Raw genomic sequence first — 14477 nt, 5'->3', positions numbered from 1 at the left:
GCTTAACTCTATTGATCCTTTCCTTTCTCGTTAAAAATAAACCTTTAGCCCTAAAAATCGATTTGTGTTTCGCGTTTTCTTTCTTTCACTCGGTTTGATGTGCTTGTGAATGATTTTGTGTCCAGGCTGTCCAAGTTAAGTTCGTGTAAATCGCTCTAAAGCGCTAAATATTTGATAAGTAAGCTCTGACCTAGGTTAGAGCCAGAGAAGACTAATTATATTTTGCCTGGAAAGCTTCACAATCACCTTTTTTAAGCGAAACTGAAAAGGCTGTAAGTTTGAATCTACTCGACCACCAACTTTTTTCACTCAACTCCCGAAAGTGCATTATACTTTTCCACGGAATTCCCCCTGCAATGACCATTTCACTCACTAAGTGATTCAACTTGTAGTTTGGTCTGACCTCATGATCGACTTTTTTTACGCTATCGTCATAATGTGTTCAGAGTGTTTATGGCAGGCGCAAATTCAATATTTGCCTACAACTTAACTTCGAAAAAATTACTTCAATGTTTTCTTTCGTGCAAATATTTATAGTTGAGCTTCGGGAAAATATTGACGAAGCTCTACTTTATTGTATGGTTTTTGAAGGAGGCGACCGCCAGATAAGGTCATTTACGCCATGTAGGAAGGATAGAGAAGGAAGGGTAAAGAGAAAACCGGCGTCAGAATTAGTCTGATCCTAATGAAAGGCACCAAAGAGACAACGGCTTAATGTCCCATCCGACGGAAGGAGTGTTGCACTTGAAATGCCCTCCAGAAGGCACTAAAGTATGGATCCGGTAGCCTCTGAAAACTTTCTTCCATCACTGGTATTTGAACCTGGAACGACTGGGTGAAAACACCATACCAACCCGATCCCCTCCTACTTTATATGAAATTTTCTCCAGAATCTCCTGAAATTTTCTAGATTATAACGTAAGTTTTGATCGAGTAATTTGACCCGAAAGAAGACAAAATAAACGACGCGTCGAGATGGATTGATGAATGATCTTCATTAGGGAGGAAATGGACGTCTTTACGGCACATTCTGACGTCCATATGCTGAATTAACGAGGAATTTCCTTAGCGGACGCAAATAAAGAAACTCCCAGCGCTCTTAAAAATCCTCTGCGGTGAGTGAACATTGGTGCTGTTGGAGTAGAGATGCTCGTCTTTTCATGAGGATTGGATTCGTCTGGATTTACACGTGCGGAGGCAGACCAGACGATGTGGCCGAGGATCCCATCACTTTGCGGGCATTCATTTAGAAAGTTCTTCCTCGTGCGAGCGAGCTTTCACCGCCTCGCCAATTCACAAGTCCCATGGTTTCCAGAATAGCACAGACTCCCAAGAGACGGACGATATACGACGGTGGCAGACGTGATTGGGACGGAGGGATGAGTGAGCCAGAGAAATAGAAACCTCGTCAATTGTCTCACTTTTATGTTTTAATCGTAGGTTTTAGGGGGCTTACTATTTCGGCAGAAAAAGGGGAAGGTTGCAGGGTGGTAGCTGCGATTGGTACTTTTTATTCAGCATAGTCTCATTAACAAATTAATATTTTATTATATCAATAATATAATACGCGAAGTACTGCATTAATGAAATAAAAACTATAATGCGGAATACAAAAAAGCATTTTCTATATTTTTTCGCTAATAATATTCAAGCTCAAGCCGAAAACATAAAATATGGATTCTTATATTCCATATTACTTTGAAAAGATAGATTGCAAAGCATGTGAAGGAATTTCCTATGGTCCATTTTCTTTTAGGAATATATGTTCAGACTTATGAAAATGTTTTTACTATATTTCAATTCATTTAGCGAATTAAAAAAATTAAGTGACATCTCTTCCAAGTATGAGTAAAAAGGCAAAAGACACCACGTTTGATGCTTGAAGCCAGATCGCTGTAAGTTCTGCAAAAATGTCGAAGAAGTCTAGCTCTCTGCTTCGATGACATCATGTGAAATTACATATCAATAAAAACGGAGATCGATTTTTCAGAGATCGATCGAAACTCTAATATAGATCATTTTATGATATTTCGAGCGAATTCCGCATATTTTATTCCGCCCTGTCACGATGGACACCAACTTTGCACTATCTTTCCCTGCTATTTGCGAAGACCATTATAATCACCTCGTGAATCTCTATCCCACTAACGTGATTTAACCAATGCCTTCGTATCTGTTGATTAATCACTCCACCTTCTCTCGGAATGAGCCCATCCCCTCGGATAGGCCGCGCATTGTTGCGGAATATTGGAGCGATATGCATCGACAAATGTCGCTTATAGGTACACGTGAGTCATTTAACCTTGGACCACCCCAGGGGGGAGGAGCGTGGGTGCGAGAATGGCCCTATCCTCGTGTGGCACGTGGACGCCTAAATGAGAGTCCTTCCCCGGCACCCCTCCCGATGGTACGCCATTCGATACCCCATTTACAAGCGCCGCTGCACGTCCCAGCCTTGGCAGGGAACGAGGGTGTGGGGACTGCGGCGTCTGCCGCAGCCGACGGCGCCGGATCCTCCCCTCCTCCCTGCCGCTCTGGGGGACGTCGGAGGCCACGGGGGCGCGTCCGAACCGGCTCCGACTCCCCTCGGCGAGGGTGCTCAGCGAACGGAGCACAGATTCGCGGCGCGGTATGCGGCGCTCTGCGGGGAGACGTGTTTCTTCCTCCTTCCTTCCTTCCTCCCAGTGAAGAATAGAATATTCCTCTGAGCTCTAGAACTATCACAGCTTGCAGATGTCGAAATAATACCAGTTTAAACCTTAAATAAACTCGCGAATTAATTTTATTTCGTGCTGATGAGTTTATCTTACACCCTTAACTGAAAATTTACCGTATTACAATCAGGGAAATAATTACAACTGTCTAACGGCTTAAAAAAAAAAATATTTCTGTCCAACTATTAATTAAAATTCTTGGATATCGATTTAGCGCGAGGTTTTTCTTATTAATGGTTTGATTAAGTGTTAAGTAGAATGATTTTTTATTTTATCATAGTTATCTTTAAAGCCGTTATTAGCGTCTACGAAAATTGTATAATCATAATTGTTTCCTCTCGTGGCTATAGGTGGTTTGTTCCTTAAAAGCCGAAGTATTTAAGTCGATTTTTAAGAATTATGCCGTCGGTACTTCAATTCAAACTATATCGTTGATTCGGAGTTTTAAGAGCCTTTTGTTGGTATTATTCACCAAACATTGTATATTACACCGGAAATGGTTCAGTTATTATCTTCTCCTGGCACTACTTAAAACCTCCAAGTTCGGGCCAGGACTTATATTTAAAAGATAAATTTCTTTCTCATCTCATGTTTTTAAGCGTACTCACGGTGGAAAACCTTTTTCGTGATCACGGATTTGAAGAGATACAAATGAATGAGGGATCTTTCTTAGTCCGGAAATAGGGCAGTAGATGAAATTCCCCATTCCCAACCACTTGAGATGGGAGGTTCATTTCTCCCTGGCACCCGTTTCTTTCTTTCTCCTTCCAACCCCCAAATTTTCACAGCCTGCTGCAACTCTAGTTTTTAAGAGGGTCTTGCCTTTCTCTCACGCCTGCCTCGGAGCGGACACGAACAAGTTCATGTTGGCAGCAATTTTTGTATCACTGGGCGATTCTCATTAAGTCCCCTTTCTGTTCCCTACTGCCACTGTCCCCCACCCCCTTGACACACTCGCCCGTTGAAATCTCCGAGGGAGCTGAGTCTCCTTGATGGTGGGAAAGCTGCCTGTTGATTTTCTGGACACGCTACTATAAGCTCCCGCTCTTGCCTCTGGGGTAGGGAGGGGTTTTTGAGGTGCCTTTCTCCACCTTCCCCTGGCTTAGTGGGTGAATCCTATGGGGGTGTGGGTGGTGAATAAGAGGGTGTACGTGAATAACCAGGTCGCTGGAATGGATGGAGGAGGTGTGGGGTGGTGTAATCCAGACCCAGCCCTTACTCCATTCATCGTGCGCGGTAAGCGTGGCCATTGGACTCGGTAACCCAAGGCTTGTTTGCTGCTCACCAGAGGGTGGTTCCCCGCAGGAGGATGAGGCCGCACTGCCTCGCGATTGGTGGGCTCCGCGGTGGTGTGGGTACCCGAGGAGTGTGCCATCCAGGGTTCCAGCCCTGCCTCAGTCTTTTCCCGCACCCCGACGAGTGTGGTGCGGTCGGTCGCGGACTGCTCTGTGTCCCCTCCCCTCCCCCTGGTGCTCGTCCAGAAATTCCTCCTTCAGCGTCCAGCGAGGACCCGTCCAACCTCCGAAAAAGAAGGCGAGGAGCCCGGAGGCGTCGCTCGATGGAAGAGTCTGGTGGTGCGCAGTGCGACCATGTTCACCAGGATAAGCCTGGACAGCAGGTGACGGAGCTGTGCCCAATTTGGTTTCTGTTGCCATCAGTCGTCTCCGCCTCGGAGATCTGAGCGCTTGCTCTGGTGTGGTTCGCGAGAGAACCCAGAGGTTATTGCGTTTGCTCTTGATCGATGGTGCGTTGCATTGTCGTGGATTTCTTCTCTTCAAACATCTCAACATCGACTTGCATGTCTTTGTTTCATCGGAAATGTGTTCTGAACGATTTTGTTTGGTTGTTAGACTTGAGTGATCGTAGGAATCTCTCGTTGCCCAATGGATACGGGCGGAATCGTCAGCGACAATGGGTACGTAGATCTTTTCTTCTTATTTTTTTCCTGCGAAGACTTCCACATTTCTCCGTTGAATGAGCGGTTGGCGTCCGAGTGTGACTCTTGCTTGCTCCTTTAATTTTTATCCGCGAGGAAAGTTGTGTTGTCAATGTTAAAGGGTCTTATTTCTGAACTTTTTAGCTTCCTTCCTATCAGATTGTCGCCCGAATAAGAACTTCAGCGTAGTATCTGACTTCATACTTTGCGAATTCACTCTACTCCCCTCTATCCAACGCGCACCAAGAGATCGCCATTTTTCATTCAATTCCTCATTCGTTATGAAGTTTTATTCTCGGTAGCCTTCAGCTTATGGTACGGTTTTATCGAACTTGACGTAAACTTTTTATCACTGTTCTGACGGACATCTCATGTGATCATTGACCCAAAAGTGATCATAATTTTGGTGGGAATCTTGGATCTTCCACATTTTTCTCTATTATAACCAACAACGAAGGAAGTGTGGTAGCGTAGTGGGTAGAGCGCTTGGCTACTGACCTAAGGTTCTCCGGTTCAAATCCTGGGTGAAGCCTTCGGATTGCTCCCAAATAAATCCTCGGATTGCGAAGTGACCCAGGAAAATCAACTGGCTCCTTTACCCAGGATATCTGCCTTTCACGAGCTTGAGGCATATTCTGCCTTGAGCTCTGAGCTCGCCTATCCTTACCAGCCTTAAGATTGAATCACTGAGTAAGCAAATGAACCTACTACGATGTAGAAATTTTAGCCATCCATCGGTCGCGACTATTTTTTCGCTTTATTTCCCATGTCATATAGGTGCCCCCTTTGCATTCGGTTATCCTTGTTTTATTTCCCTTAATTTCGAGAAACTTAAAAAAAAACTTGTTTATTTCCTTCAACAGATGTTTTCCTCAGGATCATCTTTTCCTGGAGAAGTTTGTGCTTCTGTGAATCATGGGCCAATTGAATGAGAATTTAAGTCTACCACTTATTGTTACACTCTTATTCCGGCTTTCTAGCCATTAAAGAATTATGCCTCCTTTGCGTGGAAGTCTAGAATGACATTCTCATATACGCTTTGACTTGCGCTTGTCTTTTAATTCACTTTTAATATACAATATAAATTAAGAACCTTTGACTTCATCCCTATTCTATAGACGGATAATAGGTGGTAGTATTGAATAAGATTTCAGTGAAATGTGCAGGCTTTGGGTATTAGAGATACTTAGGGAATTAGCAACGCGTTTGCCTGAGGTTACTGGCTGTCTTGTCTATTTTATACTTCGTACTTGGTTGAGTTGAATATTTTATTTATAAGTTAATTATTTCTTTAGCAGAATTTCAATAGGAGTTTCAATGTTTCAATAAATTTCTTTGTGTTAGTTGAAGATGAGCTCCATTGGATGAAACGGTTTAGTGAGACGCAGTAACATCCCCTTTATTAACCTCCCATTTTTTTCTCTAACTCATATGATTGGACTGTTCATTTATCAACCTCATAACACGACTCGTATTTACACGTGTTCGATTCGTGTTGAACGCGAGCAAAGTGCCGTAGGGTTGCGAGAGGTCACTTCCGTGGTTATGCCGCTTTCACAGTCGGCTCGCACGCCGTTTTGTAAAAAGAGGAGGAAACGGAAAGGGAGAGAAAATATTTCACGTTCTCCCCCTTCCCTCTCCCTCCGTTTTGTTTCCTTGAACCACTTCTGGAGTCGGGGCTAACTGGGGGAATACCTTGGAATCGTTCGCTCTCGTCACCCAACTTAACTGCTCGTGGACTAACTACCGGCTCGCATGGATTGAAAACTTCCGCCGATGCATCCATTTTTTAATGGAGCTATTAGCGGCCGAACGGCATATAAATTACGGCTCTGGTTTGATTCTATAAATATTTTTAACTGCTATGGCTTAGATCCGGCCTTGATGGCGCATAGGCAATAGTAAATCGACCGGAAAATCTCGTGCTTTATAATTCATTGTTATTTCATATTGATGAGAACTGTTAGATCTAGTTTGGCGACTCTAATCCAAAATCTGTGTTTAGGTGCAACGCAGTGTACTACTATTTATTTAACTTTTTTCATGCTTACCAATAAAATAAATTATAATTGTATTTTTTATTCATCTTAAACTTATTATGTGAATTATTTTCATTGTGGGCTTTTGATATGTTTTCGAGCATGTTTACTTTCTCGCAAGTGTCCCTTACGTTTTAATTTAAAATGATAGGGTATGGTCAGCGATTTATTTATGCTTGACCAATTAGGTGTAAAATGTTACTTCTTTTTATCGGGCAGAGCAGTGTACTACTGACTCCTGCGATTCACAGTGAGTGATAGCGTCCCTGCCGATTCTGCGCCTGAATCAATGATGACACTTATTTTGCAGAGGTTCATTGTGTACAAACAACTTTTCTGTTGTTCGTGTAAGACTAATGATTTTATTTTCTCAGCTAGTCGTGAAAAATAATAAACTTATCGATCTGCCCTTTCTTCAGTGTAAATCGAGGGATGATGATAAACGACGAGTGACGTATTTTCATTCGGTGCCACAGCATATTTGTTCCGTTGTTACGTTCTAATGACCTGAGCACTTTGAATTGAACTTTGAGCACTCCTATACCATCGACTGAGATAACTAATCTCGTGGCTAATTGTGGTTGGATGATGTTTAAGTGGGTAATTATGGGCTGCTTATCGCCAATGGGACAGGAGCTGTATGATGATCATAAAAAGAGCATACAGTTATGCGTATAAATCGCTCACTCATTGAGAGTTTTCCTTGAATAGACTAACTTTAATATTTCCTGCTCATGCTTCACGGGTATGCAAATCTTCTACCCTTCCGGTTTACTCACGGTCGCGTTCAAGTGTTGCATCATTTGGTCGAAATTATGAATTTCTGTTGTCACTTGACTGCCTGAGGAGTGCAGTGCATTGGTTTCAATTTCTGTGCACTGTAATGATGGTTTTCTGTAGTAACGTAATTTCTGCGCCGATTTTAATAATCAAAATCTCATTGGAATCCTCACGCCAGGGAGAAATTCATTTACTAAAAAAAGTAGTTCATTTTAGCAGAAATTCATATCCTGTACAATGCGGATATGTAAAGTCGGGGTTTTCATAAATGAAATTTCGATTTTCTAGGTCACCTCTGCTACTATAGTCCTGGATTATTGATACCAAAAGTAAATTTCGTTGAATGACCGCTAATTATAGGTTTCCTACTATCTAATGTATTTAATTATACAAAATTTTATTTTTTGTCGCATCTGCGAATGTAATGTTTCAATATAGGAGAATTCAAAATAGGAGATCTTTCATGATACACTGATGAAAAATTTCCTCTTGAATAAAATTTGGCCATGAATTCGTCCTTTTTTACAACGTTTTTATAAACTCGGTTTGTTTATTTTTTGTCTTGTTGTCCGTGTCAAATTTTGCCACTCAATTTTATACCACTCTCCTATTAGCTCGAAACAGATATTTTAAAAAACTCAGAACCAGAAGACAATGCAATATTCTAACACTTTCATTATGATTGGGGCAGTATCTCGACTATCATTCAGCATTTAAAATTAAATATGGAGATAAGTTTAAATAATGGCCACCTAAATTCGCAAACGGCGCTGCGATCAATGAAAGGGAATGATGAAAAATCAAAGTTTATTGGAAATTTGTCGCAAGAGACAAACGCTGCTTTTTATTAAAGAAATACTTATATATTGCAATGTATTTTACGCTCTTTTCGTCTTTGTCGATTTCCAGGTGGCCGATGGTCTCCCTCGCCATGCCCGCGGAATACGACAGCGTAGTGGCCGCGAGCCCTCCAGTCTTCTCGCATAGTCCTCCCACCCCCGGTGGGGGTCCTGGGGGATTCCTCGCCAACTATGGCCACTTCCGAGGCCTCGCGGTGGACCCTTGGCAGAACCACTACAATAACAACAACATCAACAGCAACAACAACAACAGCAGCCGCCACTACAACCCATGGGCCCCAACCCCCAGGTACCAGCAGCAGACGACGCAACAACAACAGCGCAGGGTTCCTCCGCCTCCCTCGCTGCCGCTCAACATCCCCATGTCACAAAAGCCGAGTCCACGGAGACCGTGCCTGGTGGTCCGCCCGGAAGATGCCACATCGCCAGACAGCAGCAGTCCTGAGGAGCCCACGAGCCCCACTCGCCTCAAGAAGCGGGTCGTGTTCGCAGATGATCGCGGTCTCTCGCTCACGCAGGTGAATTTTGGACCATGCGCTGGTCGTTTATTGCTGTTAAATAGCTAGTAGTATGAGGTTTTATTCAATAAAATCAGGGTATCACCTTTAGAATACTCCTGGTGAGGGATTGACGTCGAGGGGTTGTCGGAGTAAAATTCATCTCCAGAAGTGCTAATGCATGGTACACATTTTTGAGGTTGTTTTCCCACCCATAAGAGTTCTTGTTTGTTCCTTCAGTCCATACTTCAATTACTTAAAGGGGTCTCCATTTTTTTTCAAAATTACTCCTCGGAAGAATAAGCATTGTGTGTGTCTACATTTTTTTCAAATGTAATCCTCGCCAGAATATATATGCATTGATGAATAAAAATTGAACTAAGAATGTTATGTTGTGTGGCCAAAAAAGAAGAGAAATTGAATAGAATGCGAACTTTGCTTGTATATCCTCTAGCGAGCTAAATGGACAAAAACTCGTTTAATGTTTGCACAGTAATTTACGTAACATCACAAAGTAAAATGTATGGTGTCACTCATTACCTGGTGGAATTTTTCTAGTTAACATATTAAAAAGGTGAATGGAATGCGCAATCGCTGATTAGCAACATCCTCCCATAGTATCTTAATAGAGAGACTCTACTTCATTGCCATATATATATTTAACTTTAAAGCTGTCTACCCAGATGATGTGGTAATTTTGAAATCCAGCTCGATTCAAAAGCTAATTTGCGGAAAATTACACCTGGTAAATCGATTATTTTATGATATTGTGCCTTGGAGATAGATTCCACAGTGCCTTACACACTTACACTGCAGCTGTTATTTGCCCTCTTAACTGATGTGTGTCATTGCTTTAACCGTAGGTCCGCGTGATGAGAGAGCCCTCTGACTGCCCTCCCCTCTGGACACTCGAGTTCCTGGCGCAGGTGACCCGCGGTGTGGCTGCAGCCGCGGCCGCCGCCTCCTCAGACTCCAACAACTGGGAGCTCAACTTCCAGCAGCCGGCCGCCGACTACCTGGCCTTCCGCCGTCGACTCGACACCGCCTGCGTCTCCCTCGAGAACGCCGTCGTTGTGTCCGGCAGCTCTTCCGAAGACTCATCGGCTGCCCTCGTGGGCACCGTCAAGGTCCGCAACCTCGCCTTCCAGAAGGAGGTGTCCCTAAGGTAAGGATCCGCCCGCCTAAAGAATTTCGGACATGTCCAACGACTTAATATTTAGTATTATGTGCGGGCAGAAACTAAAAGTTCTACAAATTTTATCGTATTTAATAAAATCCTTAATTTGTAGAAATTTTAATGATCTATTTTCCAGTTAATATAGAACTTAAACTTTGTTAATAAATTTTATATCAGCCCTCACATGCCTATGATTTTGTGCTTTGTAATAAGTTTTTTTTTAATAGCAACCTCATCTTCCTATCTCGTTTTCTCAAATTTCATCAGTCCGTATGTTGTTAAAGATCAGTTATTATCAAAACTATGACTGGTGACTATAATTTCTACTTCTAAGGAATATGTTCGCCATTGCATGCCCTTAGATTTTCTCATTGTTGTGCATGGTTTCTTGCAAATTCTATGAAAAAACAAAACAAAATTAGCGTTCTTTTTCTCTTTAATATTTTCACATCCCCATTAGCAACTGTTTTATCTCAAGGCCTTTTAGTTAGAAAATTCGAACCTACAGTAAATAATTAATGCCTGTCATTCACTACCTGTAGGTCCACATTCGACGCCTGGGCCACTCACACCGACACGGAGTGCTCCTTCGTCCCGTCATCTCCGCCGCACGCCCCTCCAGCACTGTACGACACATTCTCCTTCAGCCTGCGCCTTCCGGCGACGGCCAAGAAGGTGCAGTTCTGCGTCCGCTTCACATGCGAGAGCACCGAGTACTGGGACAACAACGACGGCGAAAACTACACGGTCGCAAGGCCCCCGCCCAAACTGCCGGACACGGAAGCGGCGTCGGCCGTCGCGGCGGCAGCGTCGCTGGCGGCGGCGTCTTCGCTCGCCCGCCACGCCCAGAGGAAGTTTGACGACGCGGTGCACGCCAAGGTGTCTTCGTGGTCGGAGTTCGCCAGTTGGAATCACCTGGTGAACGACGCACCCTACTGGTGAAGGCACGGAAGGGACTAAGCGGACCAAAGGGTGAAGAAGACAGGGGCTGCCGGGAGGAGGTCGCGAAAGGTGAGGCAATGCCCATCCTCAGTCAATAATGACACCTTCAGAGAACAAATGGTGTGGCTCTATGTTTTGTTAATTTTTTAAATTATGTATAGTCTTATTTGGCATAAAATTCTTTCATCTTCGTAGCATTAAGTATACTAAGAGGAAGGTATGTGGAGCCACGCCATTTTAAATTTAATAGGCACATGCATATATTTGCTTGTTCCCAAAATTGAAAGCCAAATCTGTAAACGACACCCTCAAAGAACAAGTGGTGTGGCTCTACGTTTTGTTATTTTTTTCTACTACAGATAGTCTTATTTTGGACAAAATTCTTTCATCTTAGTAGCATTAAGTATGCAATGACAAAGAGATGTGCAGCCACGCCATTTTAAATTTACCGGGCTCATGCATGTATTTTCATGTCCCCAAAATTGAAAGCCATATCTGTAAGCATACAGCCTTTTCCGATGTTTTCCATATTCCATTAAACTTGCACTATATTTAAGAGTTCTCGAATGACAGTTGGTCAATGGGAAAGTCTGCATTTGTCTCGTGAACAACTTAACTGTAACTTGGGTAGTGATGGCCTAGATTAGGAGCCAGGAATCTGTTGGCATCGTTATCAAATTTAAAAGGCTACCAGTAGCTCATACGATTACTTTTCGGGTCATTTTCAGTAAATGATAGTGTGCCTCAATTTAGTCCAAAATCTTTTCAGGTGGTGTGTTTATTGTCTATTTTTTTTTTAGATATTAGTGTCCGGCCTATGAGTTGCCGACCCCTGACCTAAATTAGAGTAAATTATTCGCCAATCAGAGCCATAGACGTCAGATCAAACATGTAATCAACTTTAAGGGACATGAGGGGAATATTTAGGACTATTTTAGGTTCTGCGTTTGTTTTACTTTGTGGATCTGACAATGTAAGTAGTCCATGTTTTTAAACATAATTGTTTCTTTTCAAATTTGGCATCGTATCCATATCTGTAGCCATATCTGGAGCCACATATGGCGAAACATTCCTTGTGATGAATATCATCTCTGAATCTTTACTTGGGTTTCTTATTTCTGCTGGTGCTTATGAGCCATACATATGTATTAATGTTTCGCCGGTTCATTTTAATAGCCAAAATACTTATTCCGAAAAAGAGTTGAGCTTCTATCATTCATGATTATTTCCCTCGGGAAAGTCATATGCTCTTGATATTTAGCTTACCAACGTTTTTGAATGACGGAAAAGGGTGCGTCAGCAGTTGAACCTGTGCGAGAATGGGACAGCTTTGCTCTCTCTCGTTCAATCTAAGCGCGTCTCCTGTAGCTGCCCCATAATGTTATGGCCTGCATACTAAGCGGTGCATCGTCGTGTGATGCTCCTGTCGTTCTACTCCCGTGACCAACCCACTCATTTGCATTCGTGGATGAATCTTATCTCGTTGAGCGTTTGGTGGCCTCATTTTTTCCAGTCACTGCGCAGCAATTTTCGATAGGATGGGACTCTCAGTGCACTTCGTGTACCTCTATGAGATACGGGAGGCATTGAGCAGATGGTTTCTAACGAGTCCGTAATTTGACGGAGAGTTTCAATTTCACCACCTCCTCAATCCTGGGGGACGCACCCGCTATTTCTCAACCTGTCGGCCTTGTGAGTTCGAACAATAGCTCTTGAATCCTGGCAGAGCAATTAATGGTGATGCAACGGCGATTGGGTTTCGCGTGGTGAACCACCTAATGTTAACCGTAAATTAGGTTCAATGGCTAAGTCCCTATGATTGGAGCTGCTCAGGGTTAACTACGTAGTGATTGTATAATTATTTTGCATTTGATCCGCCGATGATGGTAAGGTTTTTTTGACGATGGAGATGACTATGTGGAGGAAAGTTGAAAGAAATGCATAGTAAAAGGGGAGAAAAGTTGGGTACGTTTTGATGTGATTAGCTTGGGTTTTTACCGAGTTCACAGTGACTTCTGGGGTAAAAGCTGTGTGACAGTGTATGTCACATTTTATTGTTCTTTTATAAGGTCAGGGATTTATTGCATCTTTGTTTTTATATTTTTTCTCGCTTGACAAAAGTTGGTTCCATCAAAACTTTCAGGAATTTAGAAGCTCGTTTTGTTTTTCTTCTAGAGGATTTTGAAATTAGATAAGGTATTATAATACCAGTGTTTTGTATCTGAGGAAAGAGTGCTTAACATAAATGGCAAGATCTGAAATTACTCTAAAGAAATTTTCTGCCATCCGATTAATTGAATCTACTGTTTCTTATTATGATGCTGTACCTTCTTTTACTCTCTTATTTCGGTTAACGACTCCTCGCGTCTGTGACTCCAAGCATTGAACTACAAATCCTCTGATAATTATCAATTTATGGGCGTCGTTATGCAATCAGCCCCAAACACCACACTTCCCGTGACTGATGAAATCTGCGAGACCCGTGTCTTCTCTTATCCCATCTGCCTCTTCGTATCGACCAATTTTATGCTTGACCTAATAGTGGTTGTTCCACTGCCCTATAATCGCCGAACTCAATTTCAGTATTAGAAAAAATATCTCTCTGTCTTCTTCCTCTTAATTTTTATTTCCACCGAGACGTTTCGTCTGGAGTCTGTTCTCCGAAAGAGTTAATTTTATCCCCGTTTCCGCTATGGTTACGCCATAAAATGATTCACGCGGCCAGCGAAAAATTAAGTCTGGTAGATACACTCATTTTTCTCCCATCGTTTCGTGTTTTTTTAGCCTTCAAGAAGACCAATAATGGTGGAAGTGAATTATTTCCGTAACGCGTTCCTTTCTGATGCACACAGTGGAGAAATAGATCTGAATGCTAAAAAGAGATATCATTTCTATCTTGGAAATGCCAGTTGACAGTCTTACTTAAGGCGTGAAGTTTACTGTTTATATTGGTATCGGTCTTCTCTTGATTTGTTTAGCCGGTAAAATTATGAAGTAAGGGAGCTTGTAATTTAAAAAAATATTCTACCATTGAATGTTTTAATAAATTGGAGCTTGGACTAATAGTAATCCTCATCGCGTATAAATTGGACGATATCGTATTACCGCATGATTTTCATCCTAAAACTAAAGAACCGGTAAAAAATGATGTTATAGTTTACGCTAAGTGAGAATACCTCATTTCCAACGCATTTCATCTGCTAGGGTTAACATCTAGGACGGACTAGGTTTATTGCTTCTCATCCAGCGTTCTTGGGATTCGAACTCCGTTCTTAGCTTGATTTTTGGTTATAGCATATTTTCTTAACAGGGAATGACTCGGAAGTGGCGATAATATCCCAGCGATCTCAGGTTAATTAATAGGCATTTATATAGAGTTTATTGTAGCACCGAAAAACTTAATAGCTTTATGGTGTCATCAATTTTACCCATGTAAATCCTCCGGCAATCATTAAAATGTCTTTTACGAAGAAGCCTTCTTATGTCGAGACAGATGGTTGGTCTTATGCATAGGAGGATTTAGGGGGGCACG

At 42.4% G+C, this 14477-nt stretch overlaps 1 protein-coding gene across 6 annotated transcripts in view; it reads left to right on the top strand.

The window, feature by feature from the left end:
- Positions 1-14477, top strand: part of LOC124155744 (protein phosphatase 1 regulatory subunit 3B-B) — a 72505-nt gene that overhangs the window by 52629 nt on the left and 5399 nt on the right. For 4 of the 6 annotated variants that reach the window (XM_046529818.1, XM_046529814.1, XM_046529813.1 and 1 more), the window contains exons 2-4: positions 8379-8847; positions 9690-9991; positions 10546-11014. In XM_046529818.1, coding sequence (XP_046385774.1) covers positions 8386-8847; positions 9690-9991; positions 10546-10945 — 1164 coding nt within the window. In that variant the 5' untranslated portion in view covers positions 8379-8385 and the 3' untranslated portion in view covers positions 10946-11014. The other 2 variants (XM_046529817.1, XM_046529816.1) reach the window with 2 other exon arrangements.

The sequence above is a fragment of the Ischnura elegans genome, chromosome 3 (genome assembly GCF_921293095.1).
Source record: "Ischnura elegans chromosome 3, ioIscEleg1.1, whole genome shotgun sequence".
In the NCBI taxonomy this organism is placed as follows: Eukaryota; Metazoa; Arthropoda; class Insecta; order Odonata; family Coenagrionidae; genus Ischnura; species Ischnura elegans.
This window is presented reverse-complemented; position numbering and strand designations above follow the sequence as displayed.